The 21615-nt window shown below is 41.9% G+C and overlaps 1 protein-coding gene across 6 annotated transcripts in view; it reads left to right on the top strand.

Annotated features, from left to right (window-relative positions):
• SPATS2L (spermatogenesis associated serine rich 2 like) overlaps window positions 1-21615 on the top strand; it is a 166406-nt gene that overhangs the window by 125335 nt on the left and 19456 nt on the right. For 5 of the 6 annotated variants that reach the window (XM_049615912.1, XM_049615913.1, XM_049615918.1 and 2 more), the window contains 2 exons: window positions 3611-3817; window positions 5175-5310. In XM_049615912.1, coding sequence (XP_049471869.1) covers window positions 3611-3817; window positions 5175-5310 — 343 coding nt within the window. The remainder of the gene's footprint in view (window positions 1-3610; window positions 3818-5174; window positions 5311-21615) is intronic. The other variant, XM_049615914.1, reaches the window with a different exon arrangement.

The following is a 21615-nucleotide window of genomic DNA, read 5'->3' as shown; positions in this document are numbered from 1 at the left end:
GAAAGGTGAACTCAGGTTTACTATGCTATGGTCTTAGGCTACATTTTCACATTTTACATATTAGTTGTTAAAGGCAGAGACACTGTGTCTCATTTATCTCCTATGAATAAGCCAGTGCTAGCACGTAGTGGGCCCTCCATATATGTCTGTTGAGTTAGATTGAATCAGAAACCAGAATGATACTCAGGAAGATATACACCATGTGTGTTAGGATTTGATAAATATTTCTAACAAAGGGAAGGCTCAGGTGATAGTTAAATTCAAAAACATTAAAGCTTCTAAGAGCCATTCTTAAGATTAAACTAAAATAAATAAAAATTAAATTGTATATAATATTTATTGAAATCTGGGCAGATTGGGTGTTTCCAGAGATAATGTTTCTTTCTAAGATGTAACTACTTGGGTTCAAGTATTTGATGAATATTGGATAAAGTCACAACCAGGGACACATATCAAACTAGGCTCCCTCTAACTAGAAGGGTCCCAGGCATGGAAAGTACCAAAGTAATGCTGATTCATTCATTCATTTTTTCAGTACTCATCATGGTACCTACTATGCACCAAGCATGTAGTGATGAACAAGACATATATCACTCTGTCACCACTTATCTCATGTAGAAATTTCAGAGGATATTTTAAGGTTTCACTAAAATCAATACTCTCTTAGCCTAGAATTAATAGTGATTGCAGATTTTAGACCAATAATCTCACGCTCCTTCTGATTTAGATTAATGCTCCTCAGTAGAAATATAATGTGAGCTACAGATGTAATTTTTAAATTTCTAGCAGCCACATTAAAAAAGTAAAAAGAAACTGGTAAATTAAATTGGGTAATATATTTTATGTAATTTAATATACACAAAATGTTATTATTTTGACATGGTCAATATTTTTTAAATTATCCAAGAAATATTTTTAATTCAGCACATCTCAATTTAGGCAAGCCACATTTCAAGTGTTCAGTAACCACATATAGCTAGTGACTACCTTGTTGGACAGGGATAGGAATCAACTCTTGGTAAGCTACAGGCTGGTGAAGTTTACAAGTAGATTCCAGAAAGATAAAGAACCGATGGTACTTCTGGCCATAATGTTAGAGGGAAATCACTGTATCCAGGAAAGAACCCCCATTATTCTGTTGCTAGAAATGTCAGGATTCGTGGTTAAGATGAACCTAATTCTGTTATAGCTGAGTAACTCACCACCAGCTTTTATGTGAAAGAGCCCCAGAGCTTTACTATATTTGGAGACAGATCTGTACAGCCAACGTGCAAATACATCCAAGTCATCTTTGAGAATTTCAGATCTTCCCAGTGTTCAGCGATTTCCACCAATAATGAGACAGCTTTTCAGGACCCTAAAAAAAAACCTGCTACTCAGATTTCTCAATGGGTATTTGTTGGATGAATGATAAAACGAAGCAGTAGCCCACATACCAGTTCTCTGAGACACAAACAAAATATTTTCAGCTCTAGGTCACTGAACTCATGCTCATTTGCATGCTTGCCTTCCATTTAAAATTCTAAAGCATCCAACAGAATAATTTTTTCCCTTCATTCTAAGGTCATTATTTCCATTAGGCTATAATACAAATCCCCTTATTTTTAAGAATAAGACTAATTTACTACACTATGCACAATAAGCTATATTTTAGATTCTCAATTTATACTATTTCACCACGGCTGAATCTTCTCTATGATTTAGAGAGGGAATGAGTTGGAGCCAGCCTGTCCTTAACCACAATTTTAACAAAACATTTACAGACTCATCAAAAAATTAGTTTTCCATCTTTTCCAGTAGAGTTTCTCCAGGTGGGTGGTGCCATCCACCTTCACCCCAACAGAATCGCCTGGCAAGTAGAATCATGGGCCCACTGCTGAATCAGAATCCCTGGATGCGTTGTCCAGGAATTTGCATTTGTAACAAGCACTGAGGGAGAACTCACACACACTAAATCTTGACAACCACTGCCCTATACTGAAGTTCTCCTTTAGTATACATAAAGATAAAATTGTATACTACCATTTAAATCTGTTTACTACCATTAAATACCATTTAAATCTGTTTACCATTTAAATCATTGCTGGAGGAAATGGTGTTTTCAGTATTTAACTTGTTCACTGCCTTTGCTGAACATTTCATTGTGTAATGTAATTTACCTTTAAAGAGTATTCATCATTCAGACCATAAAATGTATGCTGTGCTTTCTTGATATATAGATTATGAATGATGGATTCAAGTAAAGTCAAATTTACACTTGTCTTAAATGGGCTAATGTCTAATATCAAATTGACTAAGACCCAGATCATATTCTTTTGCACTTTCTGAGTACAGTCTCTATAATGTTTGTGACAAGTGTTAGGAAAAATGTTGTTTGTTCTTTGTTTTTGTTTTCCTATGAAATCATTTTAAGAGTACTTTAATTCAGTCACAGTTTTACAGATAGCTATTGAGCCAGACACAGTACTAGGCTTCAGAAATGAATCCGATTTCAGTATTTGACTTCAAGGGAGTCCTAGCCTCCTCAAGGCAAGGATGAAGGGCAGACACATAAGCCTTGTGCTAAAATACAAGGCAGTAAGTTTTTAAGAGGCAACATGAGAGCAGAGAGAAGTGAGGCAGGGTGAAAGGGGTTGGGATTCATAGAGATGGCGTTGTGCGCTGTTTGAAAGTGAGCCACAGTCAGCCAGAAAAGTGAAGTCATTCCTACAGGCTCATGCAGGACATAGGGAAGCTCAGAACATTGGTCTCCTGGGTCTAAACCTGCACTCTTTCTACTACACTCAGCTTTCTCTAAGAACCTAGCCTTCAAAACATGCTGGCTTCCCTTTTTTTTACACCCATAGCTTTCTCTGGTTGTGAGTAAGATGTTAAGGGTGATACATTTCCTTCTCAGGCCACTAAGGTGCCATTTAATTCACTCCAGCAATAACTAATAGAAACCTACCTTTAAAAGATGCTGAAAGCAATGTGCTGCTAATTTATTGCTACATCTATTAAAGCTCCAGAGAGAATTTGACTCCCTAGATTTTAAATATAGTTGAGATATTATGATGTTTCCCAATTTAATCCCTCCATAAATTAAGTGAAATGATTATAGTACCTGTTGTCACTTCATTCTTGCCCTATCTCCAATCACTCTTCTGCCTTCATTAATTCAGAATAAAATACTACAAGACATTAATGTAGCGCTTGGAGATAGGAGGGCTGCATTTTTATAGCCTCCATATGAAATCATACTTAAAGATGCCTATACCTTTACTGAATGGGGAAAAAAAATCTTCTCATCTCCTAATAAATAACCTTTGTTATGAGTGAAGAAACCAAGGCTCAGAGATGTTAAGTGGCTTGGCCCAGGGTCACCGTGCAAGTAATTACCAGAGCCAAAACACCCACCCCAGGTCTACCAACTCCCAAGTGCAAGGCTCTATTTTCTAGTACATCCTCAAATCTTCTAGAGATTCTATTAAAACAGTTTCCTCACTGCTTGCAATGAAGGACATTGTTGCCAACATGTAAACAAAATGAGAATCTTGGCACCCCCCCATCACTTTCTCATCAGTGTTTTTAGCTTATCACTTCACAGTCATTATTTGGTGTTTTCTTACAGAAGGCAACAGACCACTGCAACAGAAACTGTCCTTAGATGGGAACCCCAAACCTATACATGGAACACCAGAGGGGTCAGATGGCCTACAGTGGTCAGCTGAGCAGCCTTGTAACCCAAGCAAGCCTAAGGCAAAAACATCTCCTGTTAAGTCCAATACCCCTGCAGCTCATCTTGAAATAAAGCCAGATGAGTTGGCAAAGAAAAGAGGTAAAGTGATTTCTTTTGCACAAATGATTCAACCTATTTTACACACACAGAGAAGTGCCAGAATGATAGAACTTTCCAAAAGATGCTGCTTAGTGAAGAGAGATGCACATGAAATTACCTTTCTTTCTGTGACCAACATAGATTGAAAAGTAGATGTGATTCCTCCCATATAAATCAAAGGTCTCGAGTGTTTAAGAGGAATTACATCCCCTTTCTCTGCCTCTCTGTGGTCATTCTTCTCTTTGTAGGCATGGATAAATTTGCACCACAAATACTTTCTACCCTAATGTCTTAGGAAGCAAATGTTAATGCAGGAGCTCTTTTAGTAACTTGAATGCTGAATGTTTCCCAGACACACATGTTCTTAACTTGCATTGAATGAAGATGAATCCAGAAGCTGATGATGTCTTCTTTAGATGATATTCTTCATGTAAATTCAGTTCTGTGTTAGAACCTTCAGACAATGTAACACCAAAAGAGGGTTTTATATCTGACATGCTATATTTTTATTATTTTTTGAGCTTTGCTATACTTTATACATAACTGGTATTAAAAATGAAAGGGGATAAATCACTTCCTTTCTGATTCCCAGCAGATTAAATAATATCCTTCTCATTCAGCCTTAGTTGTATCTGATTTCCTTGGCTTTGGTTTGATATACTTCCTTACTTTTCTGGAGGGAGATTTCTTTCTTCTAAGAAACATGGCCTTGTTGGGATAAGTACAATCCACCTATTCACACTGTACTATCTGTACACCTTGGTGACGGTTTCAGGAAGTCAGGCAAGATTGGCGCCTCCAGAGCAGCTTTCAGTGCTGTTGCTCTAATTACAGGGCTGGCTCAGGACTGATGGGCCAGAGCCAGCGTACCTGGCACCAATGCTCCGTCCTCTCTCTAGCTCATTTGTACCTCTCCCAATCTCCATGTCATTTTCCTCATCCAAAAGCCCTGCTGGCTTCTAACCACACAGAGTGGTGAGAGCCAGCAGCACAAATGGTCTTTAGACATATCAGATTCTAAGAAACTGCAGTTCGTGATAGAACATGATGATCAGAACCTCTTTCCAAAGCACAGAGGAGACACGTATGCCCAGAATGGCCCACCCACAGAACCCACTGGTAAAATCACAGCAGTCTCAGGGGCCATACATATCCCCACTGTGGATTTTTAAAACTCTGGGTTATAAACATATAAACATCTTCTTGACAGAACTTTTTTTTTTCATTGAGAAACAAAAGATAAATCTCTTATTAGGGGGTGGGGTGAGTTAGCTGCTTTTGTCACTGTTGCTATTTAGCTCACAAGTAAAAAGATAAAGTGTTCAATTTAACATTTTTTTCATGACATTACTTGTAGGCCCAAACATTGAGAAATCGGTGAAGGATTTGCAACGCTGCACTGTGTCTCTAACTAGATATCGTGTCATGATCAAGGAAGAAGTGGATAGTTCAGTGAAGAAGATCAAAGCTGCCTTTGCTGAATTACACAACTGGTAAGTAATTCGACTTAGAAACTATAAACTTGTGGCACTTGAGCTGTTCCTACAGGTAAAAGCATCTGATGGAAAACATTGTTTATTTAATGCATAAACATCACAGAACAACTCCTCAGTGAATTTTTTTTAAGTCCTATAGGCAGAGGCATATATCTTGGGAATAAAAATGAAGGGAAAGTGTTTGAATAAAAAGAAACCTGATACACATAATTCATTGGAGTCTGAAGTTGGCCCCAAAGTATATGAATGATGTAGAACACAACCTCAACAAACGATATTTTTGACAAATCCCTGGGAGGCTAATATCATGAGTGATACTGAGAACAAATATTTTCCAGCTTTATCATTATAAAATAAGAAAGACTCCCTTAACAAAACTCAGAAACATCTTAGGCAAGCTGAGTGATAGAATCCCATTCTGAGGTATCTTGAAGGCTGGAATTAAGAAATGGTACTCTGGTGTGGCTTTGGTCCTGCCCTGCCCTGCTCTGCAACTGACGCTGAAAGAAGGCATCTCTTTGAGCCATGTATGTTTGCTCATGTCCACAGCTGCAATGAAATATCTCCTGGTAAAGGTTAAGTTATTATAAGTGGAAAAACTTCTTAGTGTATCAGTCAAGACTTTTTCAGTTTCAAGCGATGGAAACCCAAGTCACACTAGTTAATGACAAAGGAGAATTGTTTGGCTAATGTACATGAGAAATCCACAAGATTCTTTTAGGCGAATTTGGTTCTAAGCCCAAATTATGTTATGAGAATTCAGTTTCTCTCTACCTTTCTCCCTTTCCCCTTCTCACCCTCCTTTCCTCTCTCAGTGTCTCCTACAGTCTCCTGGTTCTGCTTATCCTTGGCTTGATTCTTAGGTATGATCTCTCCATGTGGTAGCAAAGATGACCCCCAAGCAGCTCCAACCTTACATAATCCTTAGTTCCTGTGATCTGAGAGAGAGCTTTGTCTCTAGTGTTCCAACAGAAATCCAAGGGCTAATTTGCACTGGGTAGGTTGGGTCAATCTTCTGTCCCTAAACTAGTCACTGTGGCAAGAGGGACAGGGTCTTCCCACTAGCTAGGCTGGGTCCTGTGCCTACCACAGAGTTAGTGGTTGGGTGAGCCCCACCTGAACCCCATGAACTGAGAGTTGAAAATCACTGGAGAGTTCCCCAGAGGAAAATCAGGGTGCTAAAAACAGAAAAACATGTCCGCAGTGCCCAGGCTCACATGTGTTCTCTGTATCTCATTGGCCTCCCATGATTCTAGAATTTGGTCACATCTTCTGCATGGTTTTCCTTTCCAAGTCCTTTCTTTGACATAGATGTGCTTTTTAGCAGATTATAGTTGTGTAAAACCAAGGATTACGCTTAACACAATCTAAAATTCTTGAATTTTAAACCATCTGCTATGTATAAGATCCCCATGTGCATAAGATACCAGAAACTTGAAAGAAAACCATCTCCTTCGGCTATCATTCAGTGAGGAATCACTTACCCTCCACCCAGTCACGTCATCTCGACCTCAGTGGAACTCTTCTCTGTTTGATCAGACAATAAACCAAGTAATTGTTCAAAGTAAACTCCAAGATTATGTTTGAAAGTACTTAGAGAACATAAAGATGCTATACAAATGAAAGGTGTTATTATGATGGTTGGTTTTTTAAATTTTACAGTTCTATGACTTTTTTAAATCTATCCTTAAATTACCCTAATATACATAAGCGCACTCAACTTCCAGGCCTGTTTTCTAGAGCCAGAGTCAGCAAACTTTATCTATAAAGGGCCAGCTAGTAAGCTTTACAGTCTGCAAAGTCTCTGTGCAACTACTCAGCTCTACTGTTACGGCACGAAAGGCAGTGGGCCAGATTTGGCTTGTGGGGGTCGTAGTTTGCTAGTCTCTGGAGGCATTAGTTAACTATTCAGAGAAGACCACTCTGTCTTACTCTTTTGTGTGGCATTTTAGAGTAAACTCTTCCTCTGAGGCCTCTGTATGATACCTTCCATCTGAGTGACTCACACTAATTGACAAAGTGTAGCAGTGACCTCAAATTACCTCCCTCCTCCAGCTGCTCTGAGTACTTTTTTTTATTTCCTTAGTAAAATGAATACCACATGGGTCACGAGACATCTCGAGATTTGTAACAGACTCTTTGACTGTTTCACTCCTCGAGATCTGAAAGTGTGGGGCCAGGAAAGTCAGCACCCAGAGAAGTTGTGTATCTTTTCTCTGCTTGTAATTCACATTTTGTTTTAAACTGATGGGTAAAGATCACTCCTGAATGAGCTCTACCAAGCCGTATTGCTGCTTAAAAGTCACCTCTTAACAAATGGCACATTTCCTCCAAACTGAAGACGAACAAATATAGATTAACCATTTTTTTACATGCTGTTGCTACAAAATTAGTAAACAGCAGCACTTGTTTTGTTATCTAACCTTTAATAAAATGATCCCAAAATAATTACATATATATTACCTTAAAAATAAAACAAAAGTAATTCTTTTTAATAGGCCATTAACATACATTTCGACCAAATGGAAAAACTTTACCTCTGTTCCAAGTTAGCCTGCAGCCCAGCCAACATGGTGATTTACTTGAATAACTACCTTTTGTTTTCTGAGGGGGAAAAAGGGATGAATTTTAGGGATTTTGGCACTCTTAAAAAAAAAAAAAAGCGGATCACAGAATTGAAGAAGGCAGCTTACATGTTTTAAAAAATGCAGCTTTCCAATTGGTGGTGAAATCATGGACCCCAGGCATTAGAGAGACTTGCGAATGCAGTGCTGTTCACATGTAAACCTCAGGATCACATTGTAAGGCACATCCAGATTTGGAAAATGTGGGACAAGTCTTGCAGAGAGTTCCAAAATGAATGCTGGTTCAGGGACAGATGTTAACTCACCTGGTACGCAGCGACATCGCACTTGTGGTCCTTCTGTCCTTACTCCGGGCCATCCGGTGCTCTCACTGAAGCATTCAGCAGGCATTGTGTGTAGTTTAGAAATAAAAAGAAACTCTCAGGTAAGAAATTCTGAACATTCGCTTTGCTGCCCAGCTTCAAGAGATGAATCCTGCCTGATCAGATTCCCCAAAGCCTGCCGGGATTCATGGGAATGGTGATTTGGGGGGGCTGGGAAAAAGTACCTGCTTGCACGTGCTCAGTACCCAGCGGGCACACATCAGAACGAGATGAACCAAATGCTTGTCCTTCCCAGTCTGGCTGTGAAGAATACTTTTTTCAGTGCAGTTATTGAAGAAAACCATTAAGTAGCTAAATTATAATATCAAAGTGGGCATTTGGCCAGGACACAGTTACATAGGGCTAAATGACCATTATGTGGATCATTCTCTTTTCCCAGAAAGAATCGGGGATTTGAGAGGGCAGCAAAGATGACACGGTGATCCCACACTGTCTTAACAGAAAATAAATTTTGCAACATGAGTGTCTATGAAAAGTCACATCAGGAACTAACATGAAACAGCTGGTTTCCTTTCTATATGATTGGCCCCCTACCACAACTGGAAAATATTCGTCCTTTGGAATCATAGCTGCCAGATTTAATTGGTTTGTGTGCAAACTAGTCTAGTTTCTCATCACAAATTTGTGTGTGTGCGTGTCCAAGTTGATGGTGAAGGCTTAAAATGAACAATAAACATTAACTTCAAAAAACATCAAGGCAGGAGAATAATACTTGATAGCTGTGCCATATGCCAGGGGAGAAAGTATTCCAGAATAGAGCTGTAAAAATTGCTAGGTGCTATTGTCAATTTAACATCTAATTAAAAGCACTCCTAAAAGGAAATGGAAGATGGTGATGAGCCAGAGGGTAGAACGTGTGCTGGGGATGGGGTAACAGGGCCATAGGGAATGGAGGCTGGAAGAGACAATATTTTTAGGCTGCTTTGCTTCCATACAGGAAAGGGAAATCAAAGCATGATTCCTGTACAGTGTTCTTACACCTCATGTTTATTTTTTCCTGAAGTGGCGCCAAGTCGTACTTAAGCAGAATTTGGAGTAGGCCAGTTCCAGCCCTGGCCCCCCAGCCCTTGCCTTCCTCTTTCTTCGCCTGCTTTCTCTCCACTGTGAGTGTCCTCCCTCCCAGCAAAGACAGGTGGACCTCCTGCAGCTCCTCACAGGCCGGGGGTTCCTCCCCACACCACTGGCTACCAGATGAACTTGTAATGGGGTCCCCGTATCGCGTTCCTTTTTTCCATATTAACGGTTGAAACTCACTGTTGTGTCACTGATAAGCTCATCCTTTTGATGATCATGGGTCCTCCTTCCCACAGTGACATATTTTTATGCTCGCAAGTGTTAACCAGAGTCTCTTGAGACTCTTCTCCATCAGCCGAAAGAATGACCCTATAAAAGTGAGAATTTCAGGCTGAAGAAAAAGCCATTCTGAGATTGTGTCTGCTTCCGGCATCCCTCAAATTCCACTCCACAAAGGCGGCTTCTCATCTGCTGTGGAGGCTTCGCTGTTAGCCATGCAAGACCACACATAGACCAAAGGGTGGTCAGCTGGGCGGCCCCGCATGTGGACCAGATAGCATCACTGTGACATTTGAAACGTCATGTCCTTTTTCCAAGGGCTCCCGAAGGGGAAATTGCCAGTGGAGACTTTAAGAACAAGCAATGCAACAATGTGCCACATACCCCCAGTTTGCTGCTCCTTGGGTGCCCGAATAATGTAAAAATCTTGGCACATATCACCTTGGAACTGCTTCAGTTTGAGTCCAAATAAGACCAATTTTCTTCCCTTGAAGGTTTACACATAGCAGGATTCTTTCCTCCTGCCATTTCTCCAGCAGTCCTGGGCTGGTTCTCCCCACCATACCCCCGCCCACCACATTCCCCAAACTTTTAGCTGATTTTTGGTCAATACCTGGCTTCCCATTTAATGCTAAGAGCCTGGTTTCCCCAGGACGTTCTCTTTGTGAATAACCGAGCATTGACTGAAAGATCATGCTTGTAAATTAATATTTACTTCTCTCCATACCGAAGTATATGTGTGTACACTATAATTAAAAGCTCTGAGAGCACTGTGGTCACCCTTCGCCTAGGTGCCACCACCAGAGATGTGGATGCCACTGGTCTGACGGGGACTCCGGAATAGGCTGTTGCTGTTTTTTTTAAAGAACTGCGGGTGATTCTTCTCTGCCTCTGTGGGTGAAAACCACTGGTTGAGAGTCATACAGAGGGAGTGGTACATCTGGGGCTAGTGCACTATTCTCAGCTGGATGCGTTTGCCCCCCAGGAGACTGTTGGCACGTCTGGAAATCATTTTGGCTGTCACAACTGCAGGAAGGGAGTGCTACTGGCATCTGGATACCCCTAAATATCCTACGATGCACAGAACAGCCCTCCCCTCCCAGCACCCATAACAAAGAATTATCTGTCCCAAGACATCAATAACACTGGGAAAGCCCAGGCAAGAAGAGAGTGAGAGGAAGAGTCCATCAGTCCTTCTACAGGCCCTGCTGTGGCTCCTTGAAGGAGGGACCGGGGTTCCTCCCCTTTGCTGCACTTCTGAGTATCTATCTGCCCGTCTCCCAGTTGCCCTCCTAACCCACTGCTGGAAACCTGAGAGAGGAAATTTCCTTTCCAGTCATTTCCATACCCAAAAAAACATAACCATAGTGTCCTCTTCTTTTCAAGGAAATTTTAAATGTAAGCTTTCTAACTATACATTTTACAGGTTAAATTACATTTTTGTTTCCTTAAGACCAGAAAAAACAATTATGTTGAAGTGTAGAAAATTGAGGGCTTTGCTTTTTGTCTATTTTGCATTAGAGAATTCAACTCAGTCCTTAGGAGAGAATGGAAAAATTAAGAACCAAAGGTTGCAGCTAACAACAGGCAGTCCCTTTCATTAGCCATTCTGTCTCTACCTGAGTCTTTTTCTCATTTTGCAATAAAACCAATACCGCAGGGTGGGGGGTGGGGGAGCCGAGGATTAGGATGAAGATCTGAGGTACGTGAAGATAAATACAGTAGGGAATTGTTTCATTAAGTGTCTGTTTAAAGGATTATTATTTTTCTCTGGCTTCAGCCAGCCAGCAGTATTACTTGGTGCTCCTGGGCATACGTGGCCTGTGTCCAGCTACTGTAATGCCAGTGACATCCTCAAGTGTGCCAGCCCTTGAGCTATTTAAGCTGAATGAAAACAGGTCTCTTTGTGCCTTATGGTGCAGTTGTGGTTGAGCAAACACTTGGTGACTGTTTAATTAGGAGAATCATGGAAGTTGCGGCCGGCGCTACGTCTACCTCGATGGGTGAGGGGAGGAAAAATATGTATTAGGTGAGGCAGGTTCTAGAATCAGAACTGTACCACAGAACAGATGCTGTGACAACAAGCAGACTTGGTTTTTGAGTTCAGTCACATGGAAGATACTGACGTAAGCGTGGATAAGAGGTAGAGACTCCATTTTAAAACCATGGCTGAAGTGGTACGCATTCCTCTTGCACCGCAGAGCTCAAGAGTTCTGGAAGAGCGTGTTGTCCTTTTCTCCAGGCCATTCAACAGGGGATGTTTGTAATAGGATTCCCTGTAGGAGAGCTGACGTTGGGAACCTTTTCAGCCATTGTGATGTAATGATTTACAGACTTTGCTTCCCTGTTAAAATACCAGCAATGTGTTAAACGATTGCTAGATTTTGCCAACTCCTTAGACGTGTAATGAAGACAAAGTCAGGAGTCTGCATTGTATTTTTTATGGTTTTTTAAAGAAATTTAATAAAAAAAAGTCTCTATGTCCTTTCTGCTTTGGAAATAAATATAATCTTCCCATTGATCAAAACCCGTACCAACAAAGATTTTCTGACTAATCTCTTTCCTTCTCATCAGAAGATTTTTCTAAGTGCCCACCTGCTTGCGACTTGTACAAAGAACTATACAACGGAAATTAAACAAGCCTGTTCCCACACCCAATATTCGAGGTTATGCCAGCATATTAAAAGAACTCACAGTATGGAGATAAACATACACCTGCAAAGGATATCAAGAGGCAATGATGGAAGAGGCTAATAAATATATTTATGCCTCAGGAGAGCCATATGTATGGTTTTTGTTGCTGTCCTAGCTGACAAATTGCCCAGAATGACTCCTTTTCCTTATTCTGCACCAGTCCAATAAACAGAAATAAGCTCCAGCATCCATTCTGAAATTGTGAAAAGGGTAAATACCATAAACCACGGAGAAACTCAAGGTTCTTGTGACTTTGTGACTAAGGCAAGTCCCTGTGGTACACTGTATTTCAAATCTTGCCTCGTTTGTGAATATGTGTCATTCTAAATAGGTGTAGCTCACTCTTTGGAGGTGAAAGCTTTTTTCCTATTTTCTCTCCTCCCCGAGGTTTTCCTCTGCATTAGATGTTTCCCCAGGGCCACTGCAAGGACTGAGTGAATCAGTTGACATGAAGGAAGAGCAGGTTGATAAATTAAAAAAAAGTACCGGACTGGCCTTTTCAGTTGGGGATGGTCCCCAGGAAACCAGCATAAATAGCACCCTGTATTGATAGCCTTTCTGAGCTGCGTGTGTGATTACCTCCATTCGTTATGTTCGTCACACACTCGGCAGTGGAGGTCAGCTTCCCTTTCACCGCAGCCTTCTCTGTGAAATAACAGACCCACAATAAGAGCTGGAGGACAAGACGTTGATTGCGATTTCAGTTGAAATCTGAAAAGATTTCTGAATCTTTTCAGCAAAGGAAGGCTACGAATCATACCCACCTGGAAACATGCTCCCGAATACGGGGTTAGTTTTCACCACAGAATAGAAATTGAAAAAGGAATTAAGCAAATTGTTCTCCCTGTACAATCCCATATGGGAAGTATGTGTTGTGTGTGTCTGTGTGTGTGTGTGTGTGTGTGTGTGTGTGTGTGTTTCACTCTATAGTATCATCTATTTTCACTAGGAAAATAAGACAAATTTGTTCATATATGTATTAGTATAAATATAAAATACAGTATAGTTTTCAAAGTGGGATATCCTAGATCACAACTTCAGAATGGATCTTAGAACTTATTTCTGTTTATTACACGGATATAGAGTAAGACTGTAATCTCTGAGGGTGAGACTAAGGAATCATTCTGGGCAATTTGTCACCTAGGACAGCAAGAAATCACAGAACAGGCTGTGCCTGAAGTCATGTAACAGAATTGCTTATATGTCAGTTACATTGTTCTTTCAGTGACTGTAAACTTTTGGTTCTTAGTAAGCCATATTATAACAAAAGTCACATTTTCCAAGGCTTATTAACCACGTAATTAGGAGGCATGGAGTATAGAGTTAAAATAGCGTTTTAATCTCATCTCCACATATTCTAACCCTGAAGATGGTTGAGTTTCTTAACTTCTACTCAGCTACAAAATAGGGTCCTACTGTCACTATCTAGAGGTTTTATGAAGATTCGTGTACAAGATTCATGTACAATGTATGCATTTCTCAGATTATTCTGGTAAATCTGTAGCCTGACCCATATAGGTTGGTTCTCTTCCCTTCCAGATAAGCATTTAGTAAATTTATTTCTCTCTGTACCAAGACAATGGGAAGAAGTTGTCCTTCTCCACTTTTCTGTTTAGCATGCAGTGGATCCCAGCTATGAGATATGGATATCTCAACACAAGTTTTTACTGTTCATTGCTTGATGAAGACAGAAGTAAGGCAAAAGCCTTTTGACCCCTGATTCTGAATGGCCACCAGATCAACCCTCGTTCCCCCTTTCACACCTTGCCCTGCCTTCTCTCTGCTTTCTCTTCCCCTTTCTTCATTCACCCATCCAGTAGGGAGATGAATGTGTCGCGAGCTGGTGTTTCTCAAACTTTGGAATGCACAGGGGGCACCTGGGCCCCATTCCTAGCGGCTCTGCTTCTGTGGGTGCAGGTGGAGCCCAGGCATCTGCATCTAATGAGTGCAGTGGGTGCCAGTGTACCTGGTCTCAGGACCACACTTGAAGAAACACTGCTGGTAATACTGAGGGATAGAAGATGATGTCTTTACAAAAAAGGTCCAAAGTCTAATGAGAGTGTACAGAAGCAAGCTGTGTGATGCAGTGTGGCGAAAACTGTTGGGAAGCACGCATGGGGTGGGGTTTCTGGCTGGCAGGGAAAGGGTCCACCACAGAGGTAATGCTGGAGCTGGCACTTGAAGTAAGGCTAGGAATTTGCCAGACTGAGAAGGGAGAGAGGATTCCATGCAGAAGAAACAACACAAGGAACCACAAGCATGAGAGACCCCAGTGCACTCTCTGGGAGGAGCACATTCCCTGGGTCTCATTCCATTAATAAATGAACTATGAGCATATCCCTCTCGAACCAGAAAACTTATTTGTAAGTCACATATGTATGCCACTGTTTAATCTGTATACTAGAAATGAGGAAAGTCTACTTTCTAAAATGAAGAGTAAAGTATATGAAGTTTAACATTTCATTTGTTACCCCCACTTGGGAAGCCAGAGAACCAGGGCGGGTGCTGGCATGTGAGGCTGGAGGTGCTGGGCGGTGAAGAGCATCAGGTGCCCAGGTCCCGTTCTCACGCAAGAGCCCATAGGGAGGCCAGGAGCCATCTCCGCCAGGCTGGGGCCTTGGGCTGGATGTGGGCCAGCATTGCTGTGACTCCTTGTGCCACATCAGTCTCTTCCAGTTTCTGTTCCTCTTAGTTGTGTTCAACAACACTGATGGCTTCTGCATAGATGCCTCCCCTCCCAACCCCCCAGATTGGAAAGAAATGCAACAGTGTTCTGAGTGGTTGACTCTATTTTGGGTATGAAACGAAGAGATGTTTTGCCTCATTTTGTTTTATTTTGAAATGTGTTTTATTTTATCCTGCTTTCTATATTTTTCAGCTTTTTAAATGAGCATGTAAAATGAAATTAAAATGTGAAGAATGTTAACTCTGTTCCTTAAATGGCACCCTTGTGCTATAAGACAGTTAACATCCACAGATAAAAGTTTGCTTTTTGTTCCAGAGTTAGTATAATTTTTTTTAATAAGGGGGTGGGATTAAATGATAATTTTTACAGCTATAGAAACTGAAATACAGTTAAGTTACTTTCCCTGAATAGTGATCCCCAGGGAAAGAAACAAAACTAAGAAATAATTAGCAAAGGTGAGCCTGGTAGCGTGCCTGGATGGCTCAGTCAGTTAAGCATCCGACTTCAGCTCAGGTCATGATCTCACGGTTCGTGAGTTCAAGCCACACAGTGGGCTCTGTGCTGACAGGTCAGAGCCTGGGGTCTGCTTCAGATTCTGTGTCTCCCTCTCTCTGTGCCCCTCCCCACCTGCACTCTATGTCTCTCTCAAAAATAAATAAACATTAAAAAATTATATTAAAGGGGTGCCTGGGTGGCTCAGTCGGTTAAGCATCCGACTTCGTCTCAGGTTGTGATCTCACGGTTTGTGAGTTTGAGCCCCGCATCAGGTTCTGTGCTGACAGCTCAGAGCCTGGAGCCTGCTTCGGATTCTGTGTCTCCTTCTTTCTCTGCCCCTCTCCCACTTGTGCTCTGTCTCTCTCTGTGTCTCAAAAATAAACAAATGTAAAAATAAAAAGGGGGCGCCTGGGTGGCTCAGTCAGTTAAGTGTCCAGCTGCAGCTTAGGTCATGATGTCACGGTTTGTAAGTTCAAGCTCCACGTCAGGCTCTGTGCTGACAGCTCTGTCTCCCTCTCTCTTCCCCTCCACCACTCACCTCTGTCTCTCTCTCTCTCTCTCATAAATAAACATTAAAAAATTTTTAAGAAATAATTAGTAAAGATAAATTATATTATTAAATGAAATCATATGTAAAATTCTAAATGGAGGTATATAAGGAGTGTAGATTTTTCAGCTGAACGTGGGGTATTGCAGAATTTGTACAGTTTATAGGATTTTGCAACTCTGATATCATTTTTAAAATTCCGAGAAGAAAAAGAATCCCTGTGTTTTTTTTTCAATTAGCTATTTGCTTTTTGAGGAACCCTGGATTATATAAGTATTAGAAGTCATTCCTTATGCTAAAATCTGCACGTGTCTCATTCCACAGGTGCACCTCACACAGTGTGATGAAATATTCATTGACTGTGATTTAAATCATTGTAGGATCCCAATATAAAATACAAAACTAAGAGATATTAACATTAACAGATAATATTACCTCTGATAAAAGAAACAGAACTAAAACGAGTTCAGCCTGATTGGCAAACTGAGTGCAGTTACTGCATTCATTGACAGCCAGAGGGATTTTAACTGCTTTATATTTTAAGTGTGATTCATGCTCAGAGGCACCATGCGCTGCTTTATTTCCCTGATAGTCCCAATGACTAAGCAGCTTTCCAGAGGGCTGTCTCAGCTTACTCTACATGCTGTAGACATGTATGTTGGGTTTTGTTATGTTTGCCAAATAAAAGGGTGGGATTCAGGAAGTCTTTAGAAAGATCAGTTTGTCACCATGGCTGCATTCAGAAAAGAAGAATCCCAGTCTTCAAAAAGAATGCCACTTGTTGTAAAATCTAAACGTAAAAAGGTACCGAGTAGAATGTGACAGACCCCAGGGTCCCTGTACAACTAAAGAATGCAACATAACCAGCTACTTAGTACTGAGCCTGGAGTGTAAGCGGCCACAGTGGGCGAGGAGTAGGGTGGGGGAGACATTTCTGGGGTAGACTTTAGAGGACGTGATCACGTGGGAAGAGAAGGAAAAGGAGTCACAGAAACTGGGTGAGTGACGATACCAGTGACCAGCTTCCAGGGCACAGGAGAGGGGACAAGATGGGGATATAGGGCAGGAAACATAATTTTCCCTCTACCCTTTTTGTTCTCGGCCAAGACCCCTGTAATAAAAGATTAATAAGAGAAAAACAAACAAGTTTGTTAACATGTGCACCTCATGTATACAGAGGAGATACCCAGGAGGAAGCAAGGAGCTCCCACGGTGGCTTAGAATTCAGAACGAAATACCATGTTAACAGGGAAAGGGGAGAGGGGGATATAGGCCTTTCAGGGGAGAGTAAGTGATTCTTAGAAAAGATGAGTGGGCCCTTAGAAGAATAGACGGAAGGTATGATCATTTGTGACAAAGTGTGTCTGAGTGTGGTGTTGACTTCTAGGCTCCTCTCCTGAGACAGGAGTCAGCAATCTTACCTGGTTGGCAAAACTCCCCAGGAGGGATTTATGACAACTGAGTTCCTTTGGAGGCTCCGCCTTCAAGCAGATGAGGGGAGTTCAGAGACAACATCTCCCTGCACCGGCTGTTTTTCAAGTGCCTGCAGCTCACAATCATCAGTACATCAGAGTGCCATATTTGGGGGTGGGGGGCATACTCTCCTACCCTTCAGGAAGCAGAACAGAGGAGGAACAGGGAATTGGCAGCATACAAGGTCACGGGTGCTGTTTGCAGGCACCTGTTGTTAAGTGGTAGAGGTGCCAGTCCTCTGACCCTAGGAAGCCACACATAGTCTCACGCATTTGTGGCTACCAAGCCAGGACAGAAGCTCTGTTGACAACAGCAATAGTTGAGAAATGGGTGAGCTGAAACCCTGGGTCCAAGAATTCCTGCTAGTACTTGTGGAGTTGGACTGGAAATGGTACCCATGGTAACAGTGTAGTGCACCTTAAATGTTTAATAAAGGTGGCACCTGGTGGGCACAGTCCTCTGACCCAGGAGAGGGGAAGGACAGGCAGCCTCTTCCATCAGCGCTAGCTCCGCAGCTGAAGGCCCACGTGGCAGCCACCAGGCACTACAAGGCAGCCGGGAGCTCAGCTGGCATTCCTCTGGGCATTCACAGTTCCTACTCCTGATGCAGTAGGAAGGGGCACAGCCCACAGTGGGGGCGGGGGGTGATTTTACATTACTCTTTCTCTTCAGTGAAAGAGAGAAATTCTTTATATACAAAGTCTGGCTTTCTGACTTTATCACTCATTTGCCCACTTTATGCTCTTTGGTACAAGCCAGAAAGGCTGAAACATCACCTTCTTTCCCCCCAGCAGTTCCCACATTCCCGTTCTCTGTACTGGGTGCGGGGGGTGGGGGGGGGGGGGACAGGAGGCTCTTCTGCAGGATTCTCATCCTGCCCCTCCGCTCCGCCCGCTTTATTCTGCTTGGCAGCTGAGGAGGTAAGCACTTCATCCACAAGAAGGTCCTGAAGCCAGATGGTCAGGGATCAGATGGTCTGGGCAGTTTCTCTCACCACAGCCTCCCTGAGGCAAACTCATGGCGATGAGCTGTGGTCTAGTTTTAACTCTTTAACATGGAGTCTGGCTGCTGTTGCAGATTGGTGTCTTGAAATTCCCTTTGAGATCCTGCTTTCGTTCCCCCATACCCACCAGCAGGTTCTGCTCTCCAGCTTATCAGCCACTGACAGTCCTGTGGCTGCCTCCCCATCACAGCATCTTTATCGACGAAGAGCACTGGACTCAACGTGGTGCACCCAGCTTCCAAAGGAAGCCGTTTCGTCACTCGGTGTCTTAGCCTCTGGATTTAGAGAAGAGCCTTTCACAGAGCAGAAAATAATAAATCTCTTCTTGCTGAAGTGCCTCTCTGATTCTTTTTATTATTGTTATTATAAGTCCTCTACAGAAAAGAATCAAGACAGTGGAAACATTTTTATAAAATGACACTTTATCTCTGTGATTAACTATATAATAAACCATAAAGGCTTTGCCATGGTAATCTCCTCCTTACACCTTATTGCTTTAATAATAAAAGCTTTTTTATGGCAACAGAATAAAATTTTACTATCCAGACAGTTTAGATAAAATGAGAAGATGTGTTTTTGGAAGGATAAAGGGCACATCTGAAACATGTGAGGTCAGCATAGGTTTTATGTGAGCGCAGTTTATGTAAAACATGTTCAATGTGTCTTAAGTCTGGTGCCCTCCAGAGGACTTTATCCAACCGTTTAAAGAACTTTTAGTGGTCAGTGAAAGGCTGAAGAGTTCTGTATTTCTGTCAAGTACAGAGGATTACAGTTCCAAAGCAAAAATGTTCAAAACCAGATGATTAGTGGGGGAAAGCACAAATGTCAATAATTTATTAACACCCTAATTTGCATACAGAATCATCAACTACCTGTTTTGATTCTGAGCCAAACCCTGTGTGGTTTGGTGATTATCATTGCACTTTTATTCATAAGCTTATGTCTCAAATGATTAGATTCCATCAGTGACAAAATTATATAAATTTTTGCTTAAACATGATTTATATGCAAGCACTACAGTATACCAATTAAAAAGTTTCATTATTGCTATCCCACGGGAAAAAAATGAATATGTTGTCTTCCTTCCCATTTATCACTATTGAGCAGTTTCTCTTTTTTTTATGTTTCAAGTTTTTATTTAAATTCTATTTAGTTAACATATACTGTAATATGACTTTCAGGAGTAGAATTTAGTGATTCATCACTTACATACAATACCCAGTGCTCAGCACAACAAATGCCCTTCTTAATGCCCATCCCCCCACCCACCTTTCCTCCAGTAACTCTCGGTTTGTTCTCTATAGTTAAAAGTCTCTTATGGTTTGCTTCCTTTTTTTTTTCTTTCCCCCATGTTCATCTGTTTTGTTTCTTAAATTCCACATATGAGTGAAAGCATATGGTATTTAGCTTTCTCTTATTTTGCTTAGCATAATCCTCTGTCTCCCTCCACATCACTGCAAATGGTAAGATTCTTTTAATGGCTGAGTAATATGCCAGTGTGTGTGTGTGTGTGTGTGCGCGCGCACGCATGCACCACATCCTCTTAATCCATTCATCAGTCGATGGACATCTGGGCTATTTCCATAATTTGGTTATTATTACTATTGAGTAGTTTCTTGTCAAGGAACCCACAGTTGTCTAAGACCATAAAGTAGAAGTTTTTTAAACCCAGAGCTTCCCTGAAAAAGTGATAATTTTAGTGGAGACCTGAAGGAAGACTCACAGTTAATGAGGTGAAGAAAGGCAGGGTTGGGGAGGAGGGTTGTCTTCCAAAAGAGGGAAGGGCATGTGCCAAGGCCCTGTGGTGAGAAGAGAATAGAGCTCATACGTTTTGGGATTTCATGAAGCTTAAACAAGGTCATTCCAGTAAAGTGTTAGTGCTCTACTTGTTGTGCCTGCCACACAGTAAGCACTAAGGATGTGTCAGTTATGATCAGCTCTCCTTTTAAGGCAACTCAGGGCTGACATCTTGTCTGCACAGGTATACCTAAAAAGCAAGCATGTGCCCTTTCTGTTCCTCAGTAGGAATGTGGTCTGTGACACTGCCTTTGATTTCTCTGTGACTCTTCAACTCTCTGATGTCATTTCTCTCAAGACCCTCCCTCCTGCCCTCCATATCTGGTACTCCAGATTACCTGCATATCTGGTACTACCCTGTGTCCTTACCTGCCTGCAGTGTTTCTCATCAAGTGCACCTAGTGTATGTATCTGTCCTAGGACCTCTAAGAAGATCCAGTAGGACTCATGCAGGGCACTGATGAAAGTGCTCATGAAGCTGGATGTGACCTCAGGTCCTGAGGGCATTTGGAATTTTTTAGACACAGTCTTTCATACCCTTCCTTCGATCTGGTTCTCAGCTTGATGTAATGCTGGCTCCTCACTGTCTGACAGCCTGCTAGGGAACAGACTGGCCTTTACTATGAAATCCTCTTCACCCTCTGTATCTACTTCCCTTCCGCAATCCTGCTGCCTTGGAAGTGAAAGCCAAAGAAACCCTCAGGTGTATCTTACTGAGATTCTTGAGGGAGGTTTGGAGGGAGCTGCTTCAGTCTGGCACCTAATCCTGGTTTGCATTCAGTTCATGGGTTCTGAGTAGGGTCCTGACTCAGCAGAGATTCCTGGCTTGCCTTTCTGCACATGAGGCTTGAAAGCAGTCATACGTAGCAATGCTTGAATTACTAAGACGCTTGAGGACAATCTTTTGTTGAAATACCCAGAGGAATGGAAGCATGGTTTGATGCCAACCTCACAGCTTTATCACACCCTCAAGTGGGCATTAAGCAGATTAGCAATTTATTGTGAAAACCTTCATTCCTCCTGTTGGGCCCCAGAAGGCCCAAACTAACCACTGTATGAATATCCACCTTTGTTATGCGTTAGACCTGGGGATATGTGTTATACCCAAAATGTCCATCTCGTAAACCCTCTGGGCACATAATTATGTTAACAAATTTAATCAACAAGAATTTACCATGATCTTGTAGCTAGTAAAGAAATTAGCAAAGGCCCGTGCCTCCACCATTCTCTCCTCCCAACACGCACACACAGGCTGCAGGGTTCCCAGGTCTCAGCCTTGTTCCGGGACTGAATGCGTGGGAGGACTGTGGGACCCTGCCCGGGCACTCCCCGCGCTGTGCTCCTCC

This window comes from Panthera uncia, assembly GCF_023721935.1.
Source record: "Panthera uncia isolate 11264 chromosome C1 unlocalized genomic scaffold, Puncia_PCG_1.0 HiC_scaffold_3, whole genome shotgun sequence".
Lineage (NCBI taxonomy): Eukaryota > Metazoa > Chordata > Mammalia > Carnivora > Felidae > Panthera > Panthera uncia.
This window is presented reverse-complemented; position numbering and strand designations above follow the sequence as displayed.